General features: G+C 42.2%; 1 protein-coding gene and 1 long non-coding RNA gene across 4 annotated transcripts; both read left to right on the top strand.

Moving 5' to 3' along the window:
- The first annotated feature begins 16 nt into the window (after positions 1–16).
- Positions 17–23029, top strand: LOC124849357. Of its 3 annotated transcripts, none has more exons than XR_007030861.1 (6): positions 21–295; positions 8129–8237; positions 20013–20061; positions 20170–20225; positions 20355–20530; positions 22930–23029. It is a non-coding gene; the product is annotated as an uncharacterized LOC124849357 (long non-coding RNA). The 3 variants fall into 3 exon arrangements; XR_007030860.1 differs by having other exon boundaries at positions 23–295; positions 20350–20530; XR_007030859.1 differs by having other exon boundaries at positions 17–295; positions 20170–20530.
- LOC118309393 (adenosine receptor A1) lies at positions 1850–4033 on the top strand. The gene is made up of 2 exons (XM_035631460.2): positions 1850–2335; positions 2421–4033. Exons 1-2 carry the CDS (start codon positions 2007–2009, stop codon positions 3076–3078), a joined length of 987 nt encoding a protein of 328 aa, XP_035487353.2. The 5' UTR covers positions 1850–2006; the 3' UTR covers positions 3079–4033.
- Positions 23030–23092: the final 63 nt, after the last annotated feature.

Genomic DNA, 23092 nt, shown 5'->3' with positions numbered 1-23092 from the left:
CGACCCAATTTCCGGACATTTTCCGGAAGCCAGCAGATTTCCGCCTCCAGTAAACCCGTGGCCCCGCCCCTCGGCACACCTGCGCCCGACCGATGTATCATCAGCAGCGCACTTGCTGCGTTTGGACGTTTGAATTCGTGGCAGATGGGGAAAAAGTGAAACGGATGAACCCAGTCTACAGTCGACTCCGCGGACTCTGTGAAGATGTCGCTGACTGGCGCACATTTGTGGATTAACCCTATTGAAGGTTTGACCGCCCTCGTTATCTTTGACCTGTGCACATCAATGCAAACAGGTGAGTGTTTGTTTGCTTGTGTAGCCCTAATGCTAACTTGGCTAATTAATTAGAGCTTATTTATTTTTTTATGTTTCCACATAAATTGGATCCAGTTTATTTGTCTGTCTGCATGCTTTTTTGGCGAGCAAGAAACCATGTGGTCCAAACAAGAGAGGTGGTGGGGGGGCATTTGTCGTAGCTCCTACTCACTCCAGCTAGGCGGCTAACTGCTAACGTTATGCTAACACAACATTAGCTGCTCTCTTTTCTCTCTCCGACACATCACTCAATCAGAAAACGGCAGAAACAGCTGCAGGCTCAGGAAATGTAAATTAAAAAAGAAAAAGATCATTTAAAAATGCTCATTGTGTTTTTTTTTAGTTGTGAAAATTTTAAAATAACTTTTTTTTAATGAAGTCATGACTTGTATAGCTAACTCTAAACATGTGTGTAGAGAATATCAATTCATATTTGGTGTGACCACCCTTTGGCTGTATAACAGGACTAGTCCTCTGTCCAGGATTGTCCTTCATGACTCTGGCTGTACATGTTTGGGGGTCGAAGAATGGATTTTTGAGCAATCAGATGCGTGGCGTCCCCGATGGTCAGTGTGATGGATTAAGAATCTAAAAATGTGTCCAAACATGTGTACAGCACTATACTGTTTGTCTCGGTGCCCCAGATGAGACGTACAGAACGTAGCCAATCTGGACCTTGGCTTGTCTCGCCACAACATTGTTGTCTTTTCTGTCTCCAATAATGGAAAAGTTAATTGCTGTAACAATTTGATTTTTCTGGTGACGTTTAATTTTGTTTATTTAGTTAAATTAAAGTGACAATTAGCTCAAAAAAAATTTACACTTTGATTATAATCAATGATCTCTCCAGCAATCATAACTTTCACATTTGGTTGTGCGGTTTATTTGTAATGTGGCCTATAAATGAGTAAGTCAGTGTTTCTTTTACTTTCATATCCAATTTTCCATTGTTGTGCTTGCTCAGATAAATGGCCCTTCATTCAGGGAAGTGAAATTGGTGACAATGTGAGCCCTACTAGCTTATAGTATTAAGTACATTTACTCGAACAATACTGGCATATGTCGGGCCAAGGAAAATCCTGCTGCCCAGAATAAGCTTGTCTTTGCTGTCTGAGATATGATCCTACCAATTCCTATTAAAATATTCTGAGAGTTTTTAAGTTTTAATTCTGTGCAGCACTTTTGATACGGATAGGATATAAGTAGGGCAACAAATAAGTTATTTTCATAATTGATTCATATTTTCTCAAATCAATTATTTGTTCTTTAAAATATCAGCAAATTGTATAAAATTGCATTCACAATATTTACCCAATTTCCCTTGTGGATCAAAGTATTTCTTTATTTTTCTGTAAACCAGTTACACTCTTTGTTATTAGTCTCATTTCTTCCCGACAGAAATGGAACAAGAACAAAACGATAGCACAAAGTCACCATGTAATCTTTTGCAACAGCATACAGTTTGACCCGCAGCGTTAAATTCTCCCATTTCAAACAAACAATTACAAATATATGATATAATCCTGCAGAAAATTCATATACAAAGCTTGTGTCATCACAAATTGGAGGGAAAAAAAGAGTGACTAGAAGGACTTCCTCAAAGGTTTCACAAGATCAAGATGAACAATGAGCACAGAACGGGTCGGACTCGCTTACTCCGGTAACCAAACATTAGTCAGATAGGAAGCACAATGAGCGTTGGTGTAGTGATCTACACGTTGTTGGAGGTCCTCATTGCTGTCAGCTGCTGCCTGGGTAATTCGTTGGTTATTTTGGCTCTGTGGACCAGTAAAAGCATCCAGCTGCCCACCTTCTCCCTCATCGTCTCTCTGGCTGCTGCCGACCTCTTGGTTGGCTGTGTGGCCATACCGTTGGCCGTGGTGGTGGACGGACGGGTGAATACTTCATTTCACGGCTGTCTCTTCGTCAGCTGCGTGGTCATCCTGTTGACGTTGGTCTCAGTTTTGTGTCTTGCGGCCATCGCTGTGGACCGTTACCTCCGGGTGTATATCCCCCTCAGGTAGGATTTATTTTAAATTTTTTAGGTAGAAGTTTTATATTCTAATCCATTTTTGTCTCAATCTCAGCTCTGACTCTTTTTTTAGGTACAAAAGGACTGTAACTCGGAGACATTCATGGCTTGTCGTAGCAGCATGTTGGTTTGTTGCTATGCCACTGAGCTTCGCTCCCATGCTTGGATGGTCCAACAGCGAAACCATGTCTGATTCAGTCAACTCTACGATCGTCTGCAAGTTTATATCTGTGATCCCCATGTCGTATCTGGTTTACTTCAACTTTTTTCTCTGCACTTTGACGCCTCTGTTGATCATGACCGCTTTGTACAGCCTTGTATTCTGTACCATTCGGGGAAACCTGAGAGAGAGACCGGGCAACAGTGCTCAGGAACAATCTGAGAACTACCTGAGGAAAGAGAAACAGCTGGCAGGATCTCTGTCTCTGGTGCTGGCCCTGTTCGCCCTGTCCTGGCTCCCTCTCCACATCATGAACTGCATTGCTTACTTTGGCGAGCCGAACCACGTGCCCAAGTCAGCGTTCCATGTTGGCATCCTGCTCTCTCACGCTAACTCCGCGGTAAACCCCGTAGTGTATGCGTTCAAAATACAAAAGATAAGGGACGCGTATCTGAAGATCTGGAGACGGCACATTTCATGTGGAGAAGAAAATCAAGGGTCTCAGTCGAGCCAGACGATGAACAACAATCACAGCAGCAACGTCAACAACAGTGTGCTCAACGATGAGTGAAGGCAGAATTCCTTGTTTCTGTGTTTCTGTATTTTCAACGACCAAGTCTGATTGACCTTTGAAAGGTGAAGAGAGACAGTTACAGTATTACATTTACTTTATAGACGTTTATGGATATCAGGAAGCTACATTTTCTTTGAAGATAATATTACAGTGAACAAATTTAGGCATGTGCACCGAGAGCTCTGTTATCTGCTGTGTGCGTGTGTGTGTGCATGTGTGCTAGTTACTGTGTGTGCGAGTGTGTGTGTTGCAGAAACTGTCTTGCAGCAAAAAAAAAGCAACTTCCACTTTTTAAAAAAGGCTAGTTTTTACACCAAGACAAGTTTCAGATCACTTTTGTTTTTCTGTTAAAGTTCCAGTTCTTTATATTCAGTCTTGGAAATGACCCTCAGTCTTGGAAATGACCTTCAGTCAAAATGTGTTTCTTGAGTCCAAATTTTGGATCAACTTTCATCAAAAATGTTTTCCCATAACAGGACAGACACACTCACATTTGCTCATTAAATCACTTTAATTCAACACTTAATACAATCCTTTCTTTGATTCACCAGTATTTTTTTTATTTTCCTGTTTTATACATTTGGGTTTTTCTTAACTTTCTTAAAGTTACATATTCATTTTGAATGCCCTGTAGATTAGATTGGTAGGTTTGTTATCAGATGTGTGCAGGTTAATGGTTGGTTTGCATGTTCTCCTGATATTGGATGAGACTCAAGAGTTTTAATTACATTTTCCTGTTTCCACATGTGTGGGACTTGGAGTGTGGCCATTTTGGCAGAACTATTCGTAAGTTTGACGTGATATCAATCGGTTATCAATGCTGTAATCTTAGTGTGGCTATAAAATGGCCATGTATTACTAAGGATGGGTGCAAAATGTCTTTTGGATACGATACCACGTGATACAGAATTGCTGATACTTGTTATTATTAAAAGTGGCTTGTGAAGCTTCATCTAGGAGGTGTGCTTTTTTTAGGTATATACATCATCACTAGGTTATATCTTGATGTATTTTAATTACAACAAAATCATCATAAGGAGTGTTATCATTTCTACCTGACACGTCTGAGACCCGGGTTTGATTCCCAGCTGAAGCATGTGTGTAGCGAGAGCAAAGCAGAGGCTCTGTCTGAGACATTTTTCTTCCTCATCTCTCTCCTCATCTTTAATTGCTCTCTCTTCAGATTTTAAACTGTTCGAACAAGTTGGTGGCGCTGCCACAGCTCCGAACTGTGGCTCATATGTTCATGTTTGATTGCACACACATCAGAATATCAGCAGTGGAGAAGCGCGTGGCGTAGAAGAAAAAGACTGAAACTGGTTTCGATCCTGTTGATCAGAAATGAAAAGTATCTGTAGTGTTGCTATTTTGGGGATGGATCCAAATACCTCTTAAGTCGTACTCCTAAGTAAGGGTTCACCAACTCGGTTTACAAAGACGTTAATTTAGTTGTTTTCCCTTTACCTAAAGCATATTAAATGCCTGATGATTTTTTCAGCAGTGCATCATTCAGTAACAATCACCGTGAACAACAGTCACAGTTCTCAACTGCCTCGTCAAAGAAGTAGGAAATCAAGGCAACATTTTCTTCATTCTTTATTCATTTGACAGACCAACGTATCTGATGAACAATCCTTGCTGTCCAACAAAAAAAGCAATTCTTAAATGTAAAATACAATTCTTAATATAATGCTGCACCCACACTTGTTATTGTGTTTTATTTATTTATTTTAATCTTTAGGGATGCATTTACAAAGGACCTTATCTTACCGCTAGGAATTCTTCCATTTGGGCCAAAATAAGAGTTTTCTCATGAGAGCAATTCATAAAGCTGCTGATAACAACTTGAAAGAGAAGTGGTCACAGATTTGTCGCAACGCTACCGAGCACCATCACGAACTTCCTCTTTCCGTCAACAATGATTGGTGCTTTGACAAGTGAGCAGTAAGTCAGTGAATGTGAAATAAATACACAGTAGCACGAGGAACAAAAGCTGTTAGATTTCATTTCTTATTCATGTGTTTATTTGCAGTTCCTGATTATTGAACGTGCACTAAATGACCTGTCTCTCAAACTGAGTAAGAGTGCATTGTTGGTTTGATGAAGGGTTCTGTCACGCTGTTGTCGGGCGTGAAATGTGGGAGATGTCTGGAAAATTGGGTGCGGCCATTTTGCCGTTCACGTGTGAAGAACGCAGCAGGAGATACGAGAAACATTCACCAGAGCAGGAAAATGTCCAGAACATTCAGACGAGGGGTGGCGCCTGGTCAGAGCGCGCGCTCTTCTTGAATCTTCTGGAGATTTACAATACCTGCTGTATTCCCATTTGGACATTTTCCTGAAATTTTACTAGAGAAAATGTCCGGGCTTGCGGCCTGTGCGTTGCTGAAAGCTGCTTCAGAGCTGAGGCTGTGATCATCATCGCCACAAACTGTACTTGTCTGGTCATCTCCATAGTTGCTTGATTGTTTCGATTTGTCGTTGAGCAAATGAGTTAAGTTGACGGCCATCAAAATCTGTGAGGTCGGAGTCTGCTGGTGTTCCTCAGATTTGGGATGTGGCTACTTTTATTGTTGAAATGCTTTATGAATTACTCTTAGACCAGAAGGAGTGAGGAGTCACTTCCATAGCTGATCATAGACTTTGGCCACCAGATGGCATCAGAGTGGCTCGGTTACCGTTCGGGAAGTGTGAGGTAGCTTCATTCCAAGCACTCATTGTACCTCTCAAGGAAGGTAATGGACTGTATAGTTAACGCCTGAGTAGGATTGACTCCATCCCACAAACTATACAACCTACTACCTCACCTTGCTAGGCTCAACTTCAAGCACAGCGTCATTAAAAACAAGATTTCATTGGTTCCAGCAGTATTTGATAAGGAGATAAGACAAAACATAGGTTGGGTACTTCGTCCATGAGTTCTTTTGTCCATGGACCTCCTTGTGTGCACACGGGCCGTTGGCATCACAGCAGATCAACCTGTCTCCTTAGGAAAGACAGTAGATTGCATAGTTATCTCAGAGGGAGGACACAAACCCCACAACTATTCAATCTACTACCTCAGCCTCAAGGACAGACACTTTTGCAGGAAGCAGCGGAAGCCTGTCAGTCAAACTGTGAGACAAAAACAAAGAGAGATTAAGAAGGTTTTTATATGTCATGTCAGTATCCACCAGGGGCAAACAACGGTTGTTTTGATCACAGATGGTAATTTCAGATAAAGCTTAGTGCATCACTGAAAAACCTGAAATACTTTTCTGAGAGTGTTAAAGCATTTGTGTTGCATTGTAGTAAAATAATGAAAAGGTGCACACGTACATATCCGTCCTTTTTAGGCCTGGTTCACCAGGCTTATTGTGATTTACAGTATCTCACCACTTGCTTCGGTCAGTGCAGATGTATTTGGGCAGTTTAAGAATGTCAGGTGATGGACATAGTGTACATCAGCATATCAGCAACTTTTTCAATTACCTACAAATGAATGTTGAAATACACTTAGTTCATTACAGGAAAAAAGATGGCCATTTGTTTTAAGAATCACTCCCTTTCAGAGAAGTTGGCACACGATGAACGGCAGCTGTGCTAAGACTTGGTGCCTACTTCCTACAGACGGAAAAAAAAACCCGGCTCCGTTTAAGCATGTCTTTCCTCAGTTTGGTCGCTTCCGTCTGTACAACCAGAAGCTAATGCAAAGGAGGAAAATTGAAAATGGCAGTACCTCGGCCATTTTAGGGAGCTGTCTGGCACCCATACCCAACATCTGTGGTGCAACCTGTTAACTTTTACCTCCTCCGTCAGATCCCTGCAGACTCTTTACTTCTTCCACAAACAATGGTAGAGCACATGTTTTGAAACTGAATTGCTCGTTCACACATTACTTCATAGAGACGACTGCTGCTTCTTCACAAATGTATGCTAAGAAATCCTGCTTGTTTTTTTAGATGATTTTACAAAGGTGCTGAAGTGTTGACTCCAGAAAATTGCCCTTTGAGCTCAGTGTGAAAGCCACTTCATGTCAATAGAAGAAAAAAGACAGGAGTCTGTTTACTGTGCCAGCCGGAGTCTGGGACACAGGCTGGGCAGAGCCGTCTGGGCCCTGACAGAGCCGCACTTTGGCCGAGCCGACCGAGCCCAGACACTGTTATTGTAGACGACGATGGTCAACCCATGCAGGGGCTCGGACGCTTTGCATAAATTAGCATGTGAACCACGGTGGTTGAAAAGCGGCCGGGCAGTTCATTAACGTTCTGAATTCCTCTTTGGTCTAATTAATGCTGACAGTGATTGAAATGTTTTGGCCGACTGTGCGGCTGTGGTGCCAGGCCGTGGTCGCTGGGGCAGAAGTAAAAAAAAAAAGGCACAAGGGGCATCAGAGAGCAGGGAGGCCTTAATTGAGATGTTGAATTAATTAGACGGCAAATGGTATCAGACTTCTCTAACCGGCTGGCCAATGCAGAGCGGACCGGGTGAAAGCACGTACAAGAAAAGTTACGCGAAGTAAAACAGAATTTGTGGCCACTGGGACACAAACTATGACTCAAAGCTCAAAGCTTACGCCACAGAAAGAACAGGGGCAATACACCTCCGAAGATGCTTTTTCAGCTTTCAGTATCGTGCGCTAAGGTGTGCTTCTAATCTCTGGTCTCTTCAGTCAGCACACAACACCACAGAGCGTTATTGAACAGGATGTGACTGGCGTCTCTGTTTCTGAGAATAATCCATCGTAAACATCTGTTATAAAAAATATTACATTTCTAGCATAACCCTGGATAGAAGTTGTAATTCAGTGGTTGTCATAGAATTTTTTGACAAACACACAATATTAAAGATCTTTTAATATCTTTAATATTGTGTTTGGTGCAAAGTTCTCGTACAGTAGTGGAACTTATTTTTTGTCATTCTTACCTTGATTGTATCCAAATATCCTGTTTGTGATTGTGCTTCAACCTTTTAAACAGAAACTACGCTTGAGGAAAATACTAATTTGCACCAAACTGGTAGGCAAGATCGAAAGCAAATCATTCTGTCCTTCTCCTTTTACACCCAGATCTAATGTGGTTTGACTTTCACTGGATATCCCCAAGCTTCTGATGATGGGAAGATGGCTGCTCTGCTGAAGAGTATAACGAAGGAAAACTGTGAGGAATCCATAAGAGGTACTGCAACGAACAACATGCCAATGAACATATCGCTGCCACTGCTCACTCACTGTAAATTCAAATAGAAATGCCCGGGGCAGCTTTCTTCATCGTACAGTGTTAAACATGTTGAAGACAAAATTTAGCAGACAAAGGCACACGGAAAAAAAAATACCCATTACAAGTTGGCGTTGATCCATGATGACCGGCGGAATTTTGTGGACGATTGTGAGGGAAACGACTCTGCGTGGTTCGCTTACGCGGTTCTCTCTGAATATTTGGTGCCAAGAAATGAGCATTGTCCGCGTGCCAAGCTGAATCTCAATGAGACGAACAGGGGGTGATGTCGGGGATGCAGCAGCAGGGGGGGGGGGGGGGGGGGGGGGAGGAGGAGAGCGTTGGCAGCCAATGCGGTGAGAGGATGCCGTGTAAGAGAGGCGGTATGACACCACACAGTAAGGTACGGTGCCATCGCTTGATTCTCAGTGCCGCGTTCATGCTATGTGAGCTAGGTGTTCACACATCCAGAGAAAGGTCCATTGTTCCACAACCAGACTTTGTCCATATGTTGGACAAGTGGTCATGTTTTGTTTGAGATTGAGGTTGCAGTTGAGTCTCGTCAACTTGGCACACGGACTCACCCCTGCCATACAGACAGTGTTTCTTTTATTGAGAGAATGATTTGGGAATTTTGTAATTTCTGGAAAATCATCGATTCACAAAAAGTACTTGAAAAATGGATCCAAAAGAGTTGTCTCTGTCCTGTCTATATTGTATGTTTTCACACTGATTGAAATTCATGAGTTATAGTCTTTGTGAGCCCATCAACATACCTGCAGAAACAGCCATTTTGCAATTTTGTTGTTGTAGTCCTCATGAAAAGTCATGTGTTGTGAACCGGTTTTAAATTTTTGGAGATACCAGTTGTTGCACAAAACTTAGAAATCCACGTGGAGCTCCACTGAGTCATTAATAAAGTTTGAAGTTCCCTCTTTGTTGTTGCTATGTACCTGTTTGATGCTTTCACTCTCTCTTCGTCTTTTGTGGTGTTTGTTTCCAAAACGGTGTTTCCTTTGAACTAAGAGCACTTTTAAAATCTTAAATATCAGAGTTTGGGGATAATTTAATATTTACCATTTATGTTGGCAGTTGTTTTGTTGTCTACACTAGTGTCACAAGTATTTTTTTGTGTCCCCTTAATGCAAACTAGTGTACATGTTTACATGACTACTTGTCATGGTTTGAGTGTTAAGCAGTCAACTCGAAGACTAATTTCTTAGATAATTCATTTTTAGTAATTTAAGAACCAACCGTAAAAGTATTTTTTTTTCGTTAAATCGTATTTGATTGCCCAGTCTTCATCCTTGGACCTCTTAGATTGATCGTACAATCCCTAGTGAGGGATCCAGACCCCAGGCCGGGAGCCATTACACTTCACAATTCAATATCTGGTACTAATTGGGGAGGAAATGCCCCCCTACAGTATGTCAGGGGTCATCAGATAGACTGCGCTTCTAGTGCCTTAGGTCAAACCTCTAACTGAAGATAATAACAAGTCCTGATTTTTTTATTTTTTCCACTAGCCTTAATAACTAACTTTGTAGATCTTTTATATTAACAAAAAAAACAACTATATGACACACTAGAGGAAAGGTACAAACTGAAAAAGCATAATGTCTCCTTTCATAGAGCAACGAGTTTAGAGAACTGCAGTTTGTGGTGTACATTTAGGTTTGCGCTGCGGAAGTTTCCTTTATCTGCGCCTGTATGTCGTACCCATATACTGCTGCACGGCACAACCGGTGGGTCTTTGTTTACGCACAGTGACATTTTCAAGAGACACTGAGTGAACAAAGTACTTTTCATGTATAATACAATACACAAGTTCGATGATCTCATGAGAGTGTTTGCAAGTTTCCTCGGTGAAGTATTGTCGTACGTGGCTCTTACTGTCACGGGAAACCTGCCAATATAATATTCCACATAGGTGAAGACACTGGTGGAACATCTGGCCCATCCAGATGTTATTCTCAAGATGTCTTCCTTTTGGCCTTTACAGAGCGCATTGTTTAACATTGACTGATTGGTTTAAGTGATATGGCATTGACTGCAGAGTCAGGTCAAATGCTGTTCGTAGCCCATTAGTGTTTTTTGCGTGCAAACAGGAAGAGGTGTGTGTGTGTGTGTGTGTGTGTGTGTGTGTGTGTGTGTGTGTGTGTGTGTGTGTGTGTGTGTGTGTGTGTGTGTGTGTGTGTGTGTGTGTGTGTGTGTGTGTGTGTGTGTGTGTGTGTGTGTGTGTGTGTGTGTGTGTGTGTGTGTGTGTGTGTGTGTGTGTGTGTGTGTGTGTGTGTGAGAGAGAGTGACCAGATAAACGCAACAGCCAAAAGAAAAAGAGACTTTGATCCTGGCAACCACAGAGTCACTCTAACCATGGGGAGGAGAGAAACGCAAATAGCAGAGGATATGGCTTTCCAAACAACATGTCATCAAGCAGCATAGCAAGTTCATCTGAGGAGAACTAAGGGGGAGGAGGAAATAAGTTCATTTTCTCTATCTGCCCATCCCCCCCGATCCCTCCCCCTTTTTTTTCCTTCATTCACCCTCTCTGTACAGTATCAGTCATTATCACACACTCAAAACACAAACCCGAAAGCTGACTTAATTATACGCAAACAAAACCGCAATCAACGACGCGCATCATGTGTGTTGACACGGTCTAATCAGTTTCATAAAAGAGATTAACCTGCGAAGTGAACGAGCCATTGTTTTTAAATACATGTAACTTATTTCAGCATTAATGTTTTAATGCAGTAGCTTTCGGAGCCTCTTGTGATTACAGAACCACAAACGGACAAACAGGCCTGATCAGAAACCGAGACCCTGCGGTCTTACAATACAAGCCTCTTCATGTATAGAACAATGCTTCCAACAGAGAGATCTGGTTCATGCTGGTTTTTTGGAACAGATCTATCAAACAGCAGCATTCAAGAACAATTCAGGATTGACACCGTTTGTCTGCATGGTAGGGAAACCACTTTTTTTTCAAGATTCTTATTCCACTTTTTTCCTTTTGTGGTAAAATAGATGGCAAAGAGTAAGCGACACTACAGTTTAGGGACATTTTATGTTGCCGCTGGTTGCATGTCTCGCACACCTACAAAGCAACACAGAAATCAAAATCTTCGATTAAGAAAAAAAAGGAGAGCTAATTGCCTTTATCTCAGAGGTTTCCTGTTTGATTCCTAATGATAATGGGGTGAAATGTATTTGTTCAAGCCACCACAGTTGCTGTGTGTTTAGGCCCTGTCCTGTAAATTATACCTAAATAATTGAAGAGGCAGTAACACAACCATTGAAATGTCTCTTTAGCAAAAAGACGTGTTTTATCGAACAACGCTTTATAAACAGACAGTGAATATACACAAACGATTTGGTCCGGATCTCTTAATCGAGCACGAACGTTGGCGATTCAGGACATCGTGTTCACGGCATGCCAAGCGGACGTTGTGCACCGTGTGGAAGGTGACAGAAAAACTGTAAAAAGTGCAACAGACACAAATAAAGGGAGAGTACAAAGAACAGCATCAAGGCCCAAACAGTAGCAGAACCAAAAATCAGAAATACCTGGAGGTGACTTCAGTTTTTTTGTGCAGGTCAGGCTAGTGTTCAGCCGCAAAAAAGAAGGCCTTGGTGTCGCCAAACCCCCCCACCCCCCCCCCCCCCACACACACACCAAAAAAAAACGGCGGGGTTGGAAAGGAGCATGCATCCACATCCCTCTCTTTAGCCTGCAAGACGAGGGAAAGGCTGAGTAGTATACCAGCAAAGAACCCCACTCGAACAGGGGCTGGGGCTTGAGAGCAGTTTCTAGGCCATGCCCTCCTCTCTCCCTGCCCACTTTTGCCCCACTGCCAAGAAGGAGAGACAGCAAGGAGAGAGGGAGACAGGGAAAAGAAACCAGGAAGTCAAAAAGGCTGCTTCCACGCTCCGATGAAAAAATCCGAATGAGCATAAAAGTAGGCAAGAGTTTCGTTTTGGAGGCGAAGTCACGGAGTTGTCGAGCACACTCGACAAATAAAAGGGGAACAGTCGCATGAGCTGTATAATATGTGCCATCAAATAGTCACTCACTTGACTGTAAGATTAGGGGCTGGGAGGGAAGAAGGAATGAAAGAGAGGGAGGCAGGCAGAGAAAGGAGCTCGGGTAAAGGAATCAGAAGTGAGTACTTACATGCTGTCTTGTAACCAAGCCAAAGGGGTTTGATAGATTTATCTACAGTTGGCCAAACAAGTCAGAGTCACATACTCCTTAAGCATTTCGGAGCAAATGAGTTTAAGGCTCCTCTCAGAGCCGTGCAGTGAAGCCTTTTGTCAGCAGTTGGCATCATTCCCAGGTAGTACATGCCTCGCAGTTCCCATTTTCGGCAGTCATTCCAGACGTCTTTAGTAGTTCTGCACCTGCCTGTGTTTTTAATCCAGATTTTGCCGCGCGGCAGATAATGAGAAAAAATGGCATCCGACGGGTGGTTGTGATCTTAATTTGACTTCAGTAGTGGGTGGAAATTAATGTTTGCTTTCAGTGTAACAGACGGGTGTTCTGGGATGTTTGGCACATTGTAATCCTCCAAGTCACAAAATCTGGGAACGGGAAGAGTCAGTGTCCAGGAACAATCTAATCCAAACATAAGTGTTTTGTGTGGATCATCACCGAGAAACGGAAATAAATCCACGTGTCGAGTCCTGAAAAAGGACATATAACGTAAGTATGTCCGCGTCACCGAGTGCCGCGGACACTCGTCAGTATCTTTCCTCAGGCAATATCCAAGGCAGCTTCCTGTGTGATGTCACTGACTCTTTTTGTTCCTTTTTTTTCTTCTCTCAAAGCGATTACATCCTCACATTTACTTCAAATCGTTTATCTCGTCTTGCAGTCTTCACTCCAAAACAGGCTGTGCATAACTCTTGGGGGATTTGAGGTTTAAACGAACGGAGATACCAAAACGTGAATCATTGTGCCGACATCTCAGGCGAAGGAGAGGAGAGAGGGAGAGGAGCTGCAAACTGCCTTGACAAATCTCACTTTGTGTCCCTCGCTTCCTGCTCGCAAACACCGAGCTTGTAAAAGTTTCAGCTGCGAGGGCTTGAGCCAGCCTCCGCTGGCAGCGTTTCAAAAGAGCACTGACTGTTTCAGAAAAACGGAGGGAACAAGTCTGCTGGGGGAGTGCTGGCTTTTTGCACTCAATCCCGCCACCCTCTCTCCCCCTCTCCCTCTCTCTCCCGGGGACTCTCCCGGGCAGTGAACCGCTCTCAAGACTTTAACGCTCGCTCTCGCTTTCGGGCCGATGCCAACTTGTGCCAGCTCAGTCATTAAGACATCTGTCCATCTGTTTAGGGGACTCACGGTCATCTGGACGACGCTCCGCGGTGGCTGGTCTCTATCACAAGACACCCGGAGAATGGGAAAGCGCAAGCTCGCAGCGCTGTTTCCTGGACACTTTGTCCTCCATTTCAGATGTGTGTCGAGCTCTCACGAGGCTCAGCGCGCTGCTTGTGTTACAATTCACACAAGGTTCCGGCTGCCGTGCCTTTTACTTCTGCCCTGAGTCGCTCGGGGATTCTCATCTAACCTTCCACATCGTTTCCTTCTTGACACTTTATATAAGCACAACTTCTTTTCTCCTGCGTTGTTTTTCAGTGATAGAAAGTGCATAGAAGTAGGGTTATGCTCTTAAGAGACACAAGCAAACATTGGTTTCACCAACACAAAGTAAAATGAACCATTTCTAGTGCTATTTTCCTTTTCCAAGGGTAAACCTGCATAGTGTAAAGCCTCTGGAGGACACGGTTCTCTTTCCCACGTCTGTTTTTCCTCATCTGCCGTGCATTAAGAATCCAATTATGAACAGGATGGCCTTTTCAACATTTCACCACATACAAACGGAGAGCATGTCAAGAATTATCGAAACACCCCGGCAGGATTTACGCGGCCCGTGCTCCAGAAACACAGTGACCCTTAACACAGCTATCGGAGCAGTGGGAAAAAAAGGTGTCAAAGATCACACAGCCCACTGTACGCCGCAAAAGTGATGGGAAACAACTGCTTTTTTTTTTCCAGAGGTTTTGAAAGCACAGCCGTCTTTAGGGTTAACAGTAAGCAGCATGCTGTCAAAAACATGTTCCTCCAGTGTCTTTGTGCAGCAAACTATTTCATTTTCAGAACAGGAAAGATTTGCTTAGTACAGCACAAACATACTCAGAACACAGTTTTCTAATGCAGCTTCACTCCTAACATTCAATCCTCGCTAGACTTGTTTTATTATAGACTATTTAGTATGAAAGTTTACAGGCATATGCCTACACATCTGTATCCATCTGCATCTGCGTGTTTTTGAATTTTTGAGGATTGCGTTGGTCTTAATTTTCTCTGGCGCCAGTGTCGAAGGACTCTCTCTCCATTGGGATGTCCATTTGGGAGTCTGCTTACAATACAGCAGTGATGTCGTCACCTACTTACTGTACGTCGTGCCTGTCATTGTGAATGTCAAATGCCTCATCGCCAAACTTTTTTTCCCCCCTCATGGGTCATTGAGGTCAAGGAATGCACAACGGGCTGTGTAGCCATAATATGATCCTCTATTATCTCGCTGTGAGGAATTTATTAACAAGAGATAACAGAGAGGCTTGTGAGTGAAGGAGGGTTCTCAATTTGCTTCCATTATTAGATTTGGCTGCTTGAGCCTCCATGGGGAACTTTTAGCTTCAGCATTGTCTCGCATCTTCTCACCAAATTAACTAACTCCCCAAACTGTCTCTAGTCATCGCTGCGAATACAGAGATCATTTTGAGATCTAGCTCCTGAGTCCAGAGCAGAAAGTAAAGATGACAGTTGATTAGATACACTGAGCTAAAGCTAAAGTCGTCTGGGTGTCTAAAGGGCTTGAAAGTATTGGATTCAGTTCCCTTAACAAATGCCTTAAAAGTCCACAACAGTGGATGCAGGAGGATTTTCAGTCCTTTGTGCACCATGATGTGATTTAACAAACACGGCTGCTTCCGCTAGCCCCAGAAGCGAGGAGGCTTCGACAACTCAAAACAGGCAGTTCAATTTTAGCACAAATATTATACATTCATTAAAATTAATGATTTTGTAATTAGTTCTTCCACCAACCAATTTTATGGGTCCGGGTCACATTTCTTGATCAGGTATATTACTTGGGATTATTACTATTTGAAGTACTGAAAAGGTGGCTATGTATACAAAGTATATTCTCTGTTGTTTTAAAAAGGCCTTCCATTTAATTTGATGAACCTAGACTCTGTATATCATCATAAACATATATTGTTACAATCATTTGTTTTTACAGACTTTAACTCCGTACTTTGGTACGCTAACATGTTAAGGCTACTTTCTGATTATGTTAAGAGATGTATATGCAAACAATTATTTCCACAAGTTGCATTAGCTTTTAGCTAAGAGACCGGTCTGACCAAATGGATTGATTTAATGCTACGGCAAAATTAAGAGCAGCTGCACAGCAACCAGAAAACCACATATTGTTGGATATGACAAAGACGGTGTCTTTTTCCTACCCAAAAAAACAACTAAATCAAGATCAGTGAAAGTGAGGGATGAGGAGAGTGTATTAACTACAAGGTTTCTGTTAAAGCACGTAGTTGGAAGAGTTTGAATGCCCAGATATAGACTAGTATACTGAAGGGACCTATAGTGAAAAGAGGCGTGGTAATGAAAAAAAACAATTGTTGGCTGGAACGCACAGGAGACCATCTCAACTCCATCTGTTTGATGATTCCTCATCTGTCTTCAGTACAGATCTATTGACAGGGAAGCTAGCTGGGTACTATAAATCATACCCTCATGAGATGGATGAACAATTTTCTTACTGAGTTGCAACTGTACCGTGTGTTCACGTCCACGGATGACAGTCATCCGTCTCCCACACTCAGCGCGGGGTACCACAAGGTTGTGTCCTCTCACCCCTGCTGTTCTTATTGTTCATCAGGATAACTCTACAGTGATCACATTTCTAATAGGTAATAGGCCTGTTAACTGATGACGAGACAGGTTAAAGATCTGAGATTAACCACTTTGATATCTAGTGTTCAGGTAACTCACTGTTTTCAAATTTCAAAATGATCGTTGATTTTAGAAGGAACTCGTCTCGCGCAATGTTACTCATATGACGGACCAGTAGACCGTGATTTTGGCTCACAAGATCATTATAGATCCACTATACGAGGAACATGTGCTCTTATCTTCAGGGGGGAGGTATAGCATGGTGCCATGGTGCGGACTACAAGAGGCATCACATCTTTCCTCCCATGCAGCGTTCAGCTGCGTTTGGGATTTCGACACTTGTTGAACTTGTACCTCATGTCTTTCATCGATGTCTCAAATTAAGCTTTTTTACCATGTTTTTTATGCAAAGAAATTTCCCCGAGGGGGAAATACAGGTTTCATCCGTTCATTCATTCATTCTGTAATGTCTGTCAACCCAGTCTCTCCCTTTTTCTCCCACATTACATTATTTCCTCTTGTATCGTGAGCGTTTCAGCCTACAAGGGCCACTTGTGTGTCAATAAACTTTCCAAATTGATTAACAATAATTCATTTTAACATTTTGAGAAGATATCAAAGAGTTCCATTTTTGACCACACATTTGACAGTGTGACCTCGTTGGGAGTGCGAGTTTCATTCTGTCTACATCTCAAGAGACTATTTTTGCTCCCCGAATAGCATCTTTCCATTTATAATAAATGGACGAGACCTCCTGCCATTGTCTCTTTTTTTTTCTACCCCTCCACATTCCTTGAACAGTTCCTCCTCTGGGGATAGACTAATTTAACCCAGATTTTCCTGTTTCGTCTTCATTGTTTGTCCTTCCTGAGATATGGGCCCTCTCTGAGTTGATGATTCACCCGCCTGTACAGTGCCACTGAGTTCACGTCCTCACCGACGTGCTGTTTCAGCACTAAACCCACGGGTGAACTAAAATATCATTATCATCACCCCCTCCTCAATCACAGGTCACTGCCACTGGAAGCTATACCTTTATGTATTTAACATAATTCTTCCTGGCTTAGTGTTTGCACAACTGCCTTGAACGGTCCCTGTTTCGCCACAACTTTGATTAATGTGTTTTCATTTCATTCAGGCCTGTTGTTACAGTTGTTGGTATAGTAAGAGCTGGTTTTACAGCCTCTCTGCTACGGTATACTCTCCTGCGCTGCCTCTCCTTGCTCCGGCTATGTTTACTTTCTTGCCCGCCGTCATAAAACACGACTGACGTGAAAATGATTTGGAAACACAGTGTGGTCAGAAACGCACTCAAGTGTCTGTCTCTTTAAGAACTTGATGGCTTCTCCGCTGCTCCCTTGAGGTCGCCGGCCTTCCTTCGGCCGCCTGCCAACTGCCATGTTACTGTCAAACGTTTGCAGAAATGCCAGCAAAGCCATTAGTCTAGACCCCCTTTCAACAGTCGGCTGACTGGACAGCGAGAGACGCACGGCAACGCAGAGATACAAAGGGTCTGGCCTTATAAAACTACAAGACTCGTTACTGCTCCTTCTCTATTTATTTTCTATCACGTGTTATTGTTCACTTCAGCTGTGATTACTCCCCCCCCCCCCCATCTGCTCTTGTGAGTTTTGAGACTCCAGCCAGGACGTGGCTGAGATAGAAAACCACTATTCCCATGGATAATTATAACATTTCAAACATCGCAAGTGAGGTCTGATCAGTCATTTCTAAAATATGCGTAAAATGAAATTACAGTACTTCTACGTGCCCCCTGGTGTTTTGCAGCTGCTTTCCCTGCGTTGTGTTTTTGTCCTTTGGGGCGCAGCAGCATCTGGTGGTTGACTGAGGAAATCACACTTTTTTTTCTTTCTTTTTTTAAACCCACCATAGTGACTTGTGTATTTAAGGAGGTTCACATGTTTTCAGCATCATCCTGCTTCACATTCGCACTGTTGCTAGGGTCAAACACAGACCAAACAGCTGAGTTTGGAGCGTATGGAGACCATATGTCGGAGACGTCTTACCGAGGAAAACCGTACTTCTGTCTCGGTTCTGCCTTGTTTATCCCTGTTTTCCCAACTTGTCTCCTCTTGCCATAACCCACCAAATGAGCCTCTTGATCATTTTAAATGCACATCCTAGTTTAAAAAAATAATGAAGATACACATTATTGTTTGTCCTCAATGTGTTTTACTTTCCTGTAAAGTCAATTTACACCTAAGCCTTTCTTTTTTTGTGGAAGTCTCCACAGCTTTTCCATTAAAACCCTAGAAATGGTCACAGATGGTGAGTGGCTAATTAGAGTAATCCTATTTGAAAGGTCACGGCTTCCTGGTTGAGTGGTAGTCGATGGGGGGGACGGGACCTGTTGTTTTGTTAAAAATCCTCTTAGAAGTTGGGTCATGTGACCCCTCTGTGTGCTGCAGGATGTGCACTCACTAGCTGGATGGAGTCAATCATAGTGCGGCCTTGCAAGACCACTGTCTGGTGAGGGATTGTTTTAATGCTAATGTTTTATATGTTCACGCCGATAAACCTTTACATACAGTGTTGAGTGTGTTGGATATCCTTCAGTCACTACACTCTCTCTTTTGACCTGTTTCTTCATGAAGACCATAAATTGGCACGTAAACTTTTTCCACACCAAACATGCCTCTTGACAATCGCATCGTAAAAGAGGCCTGGACACGGGACAGGTATGTCAACAGCAACACACATTACATTTTTTTCGAATGTGCAAGCTCTACCCTCCTCGTGCTTCCCACTAGCCCCACCTGACGCCTTGTGGTTTTCTTGAATGGTTATTCCTGCTTTGCCACACCCACTTTCCGCTGGTACGAGCCAAGTGGTGCTAAACCAATAAGTAGCAAGGGAAAGCTTTGTTCCTGTCAGGCAGACCTGCTCAGGCCCTATTCCCATACCCTGTGTGACCTATTAATTAAGAAATGACTCCACAGGGCTCTCTGGCTGTGGGAGGGGTGGAGGAGAAACCTTTCACACAGTCATGGCTACTGGTTGCCAAAATATGGGGACTATATGATATAGATAAGAGATTGATAGGCATGTAGGTAGGGAGGGAGGGAGTGGGCCAAACAAAAGCAAGTGTTTCAAAATACATGTGTATTGTGTACACACACACACACACACACACACACACACACACATAAATGCACATATTAGTGAGCATTAATGCTGTAAACGGTTCACATTGTTACTTTTACAAGGCTCCAGACTGCGACCCCAAAAATTTGAGACGCTGCAAATATTTATTTTTTAACTCATCGCACGTGGGACCTGCAAATAAGCAGAAGTTTCCTTCCTAAATTTCTTTCTTTCAATGTTGAAAAGAGTCCGTCAGTGTAGGTGAAAGTGTGTGAGAGGGGGAGGATCGGGGATTGATTAGTCAACTTCGTGTGTCTCGCTGTCGTCGTCTAACGTCACGCTCAACAACTGCCACGAACCATTGGCACTTTTTTTCTCCGACTTCAATTAAAATGTGACATTATGAACTTTAAATAAGAAAGCACATTGTAGTTTCTATTTATTGCATTTAAAGCATTTATCATAATACAGTTAAAATGGGGGATAATGTGAATAATTGCGATGCAGGTCGGTTTAAGGTGTGCCCCTAAATATCCTGCTTAAGCTCTTGAAATTTTCAGTAAGGGGCTACAGTGCTCCTAGTAAAAACAGAAAAGTTAGTCTGGAGCCCTGATTTAGCTAATTACGTGTATTTGTCATTAATTTTCCCTCAGGAATCAAGAAGATGAAGGTTCTACTTCGGCCTTGCAGCATCATTTTCAGGTAAATCTGTGTTGAAAAAAATTTGAAATCCCTTTTTCTTCAGCTGACACCAGAGATGGGGAGCACAGATGCTTTTCCCGATCTGACCTATACTGTAAATTGCACTAGGTGTGAGGGAAAGAAGTACAGACAAAACGTCTTGTAACAGCTGCGATCTAGCTGAGGTAAGTATCCTGGGGATGTGAAATCCCAGTTCTAGGTGTGTGGATGGTGAACAACACGTGATAAACAAGTCTTCTCCCTCCTCCCGGGCCTTTGTTGGTCTCTCCCTTTGACGTGTTTCTACAGAGCAGATGGCTTTACACATAAATCCTATTAACAACTTTCTGCTGATGGGGATGCAGTGAGTACAGAGCTTTCTCACTCTTTCATTATCTCCAGTGGGAAGCCTGCTTTTTTTATTTTCTAACCTCTGAAAGGGAGAAGTGGTACAGCTGAAGTCGAAGGCCACGCCATGTCTGCAGAGAAGGTAAAATGGTTGGGTTGCGGTTTTGTGGACGTTTTTTTTATTGACTTTAAAAATGTCTCCGTGTTCATTCAGCTGCCTGCTAATGACATGTAATTATATTCAGAGAGTGAGACCTGGGGGATTACAAAAGACAATTAACCATCTTTAAATCAATATTTATAGTAAAACCGCCTATGCAGAGTTTAAAATTAGGGTACGGTGCAATTATGGCTAAACACATTATGGGTTTTTTTAGCACACATTTCTCAATGAGTCCTTGGGTTATGTTAAATCAAAGACATACTTAACAAAAACAATAACGTAGATGATAATCCCAGACCCACACGTAGGGTAACTGGTACAAATGCTGGCATGGGAAGTTTTCCATTGAATTATCAATCATTAGTTATCCAACTGAGACAATCTCCAGTCATTCAGACTTCAAAACTGTATATCATCTCTTTAAGCAGCCACACTACAGAGTAGGTTGCCTTCTCCTCGAGCGTTGACATTCGTCTTGGATCGACGATGTCCGAGTGTTGGAGCTCATCTGCTGAGCAATGCATCTGCAAATGCACGCATGAGGGATAGAAGGCGGTCGATAATCCAGCGATGCTACTGTGGTGACGTCTGCAACAGCATTTTACATCTTTTTGCTGTTTCCTTCTTAAAAGCTTTTAAGGATCTTCCCTTTTAATCAGTATGAAAAAACACATGTGAACAATTACATCACTAATGCGGAAACTAGGTTATAAAATCGTTATTGTTTTTACACAACATTGACAGTGATTTTGGATCATAATTTCACAACTTGGTTCATGAAATTTAAATCCTCTTAGGGAATACCTACAGTTATGTGTCAGCTCCTCCACTCTTATACAAAGCAAACTAAAAAGGTCAATGGCAGAGTTTAAGACACATTATTTTAAAAACATGAGCCTAAATCAGAGTTAAAACCAAACATCTGGATGGCGTCAGCAAAGCAAAATGATTTCTTATATTTTGAATATACAATGGGGTCCAAAAGTCTGATGCCACGTTCACAAGTAGTATCTGTTTTTTTTCTAAATTATGTTTTGTAAGATGTTTTAATTCTGCGAAAAAGTCTGGCCTTTGTCTCGGCTTATTGCAGTTGATGGGCAGTCGCCTCCTGAACTTTTATACAACTGTTTCCAGTTTGCTGAATGCCCAAATCCTCCGCCATTACTCTGACTTGTGGGTTGTCTGTGGACACAAATAGACCTCCATCGTTGCAGGATCTACATCTACATCTAATAGGATTACCTTTACTGTCTCTGCTGGTCGCGATCACACTGACCTCCTTCCTTGTGACCTGCGACTGTGACACATTGTTCCTGTCACTTTGTTCAGTGCTTTAGTTTTCAGACTCCCCACACTTTTTGCTCATTACAGCATAGTTGCATTTGACTGTATACCAAAAAATCAATTATTGCATACAGAAATAATCGCATTGATCAATGCACGAGGGGGTAGATATTGTAGCCTTGTGTCTAGAAGATATTACCGGTAATGAAGAAATAAACGCAAAACTTGGGAGCGTTGTGAAGAATTACATTTGGACAAAATATGTGCGGTTTATTCTAAATAAAGAAAAGACAAAAAAGTTTAATAAACGTAACTTTCAAATACTGACTTTCAAATACTGCATTTTGCACTCCTGGCTCTCAATAGATTTATTTGTTTAGTTAAAATACATTGGTGCTTCATAAAATAATAGACTCGAAATCTTATGTCCTTAACGTGTGGGTTTGTGATTAACTGTGACCATATTGTACAATGTATTTATCTTAATTTGTAGTACTCAGGAGGAGGCCCGAGCAAGTTGCATAAAATTGTTGCATAACTTGTTTATTTCTTGTTTTGTTTTTAGAGCTAAGTTATCATAAACGTATAGACTTCTTGGTGAGGACGTGAACTCAAATTAAGGTTTAAGTGCATGATATCACTGTCATTACCTCATGCCCTGTTACTTTTGACCTGTTGACATGTAAGTAAACCTTAGCTACTAAGTCAGTTTGCTTGTAGTAAATACAAGCTGTTTTTCTGCAGCTTAATTAATCTAAAGCTTTGCCACAAGTTTTATATTACAAAAACGTATTACATTTGCTATTACAGTATGTCTGTCTCACTGTGTTACTCTGAGGATGATCTTCAAAACAAATGTGAATGATGGAAGATACAATTACCAGATTCTATTTCATAGTTGTACTATATTATTAATAGCTATGGAAGTAACAATATCATTATTTTTCCCCCCTCGTCTTCCTTCACATCTCAATTTGTTATGGTGAGTTATTTTTTTTTGTAATTACGATGCAGCTATTTTGATTAATCCTCCGAAATATTTTTATTCCCCCAAAACTGACTTCTTCTCGCATTGTTCCACAAGTCTTTCATAGAAGCCAAAAAAGAAACGAGAAGAGGCCAATGGCACAACCGTGACCAAGCTAAATGGAGCTGAAGCCAAGCCCAAAAAAACAAAGGCCAAGAAAAATGAAGATGCCTCAGAAGAGGATAGCCCGGCCATTCAAAGTGAGAAACACCGACGGGAGGGAGAGGCTG

The sequence above is a fragment of the Scophthalmus maximus genome, chromosome 6 (genome assembly GCF_022379125.1).
Source record: "Scophthalmus maximus strain ysfricsl-2021 chromosome 6, ASM2237912v1, whole genome shotgun sequence".
NCBI classification, from domain to species: domain Eukaryota; kingdom Metazoa; phylum Chordata; class Actinopteri; order Pleuronectiformes; family Scophthalmidae; genus Scophthalmus; species Scophthalmus maximus.
Note: the sequence above shows the minus strand (reverse complement) of the source record. Positions and strands in the feature narration are given on the sequence as shown.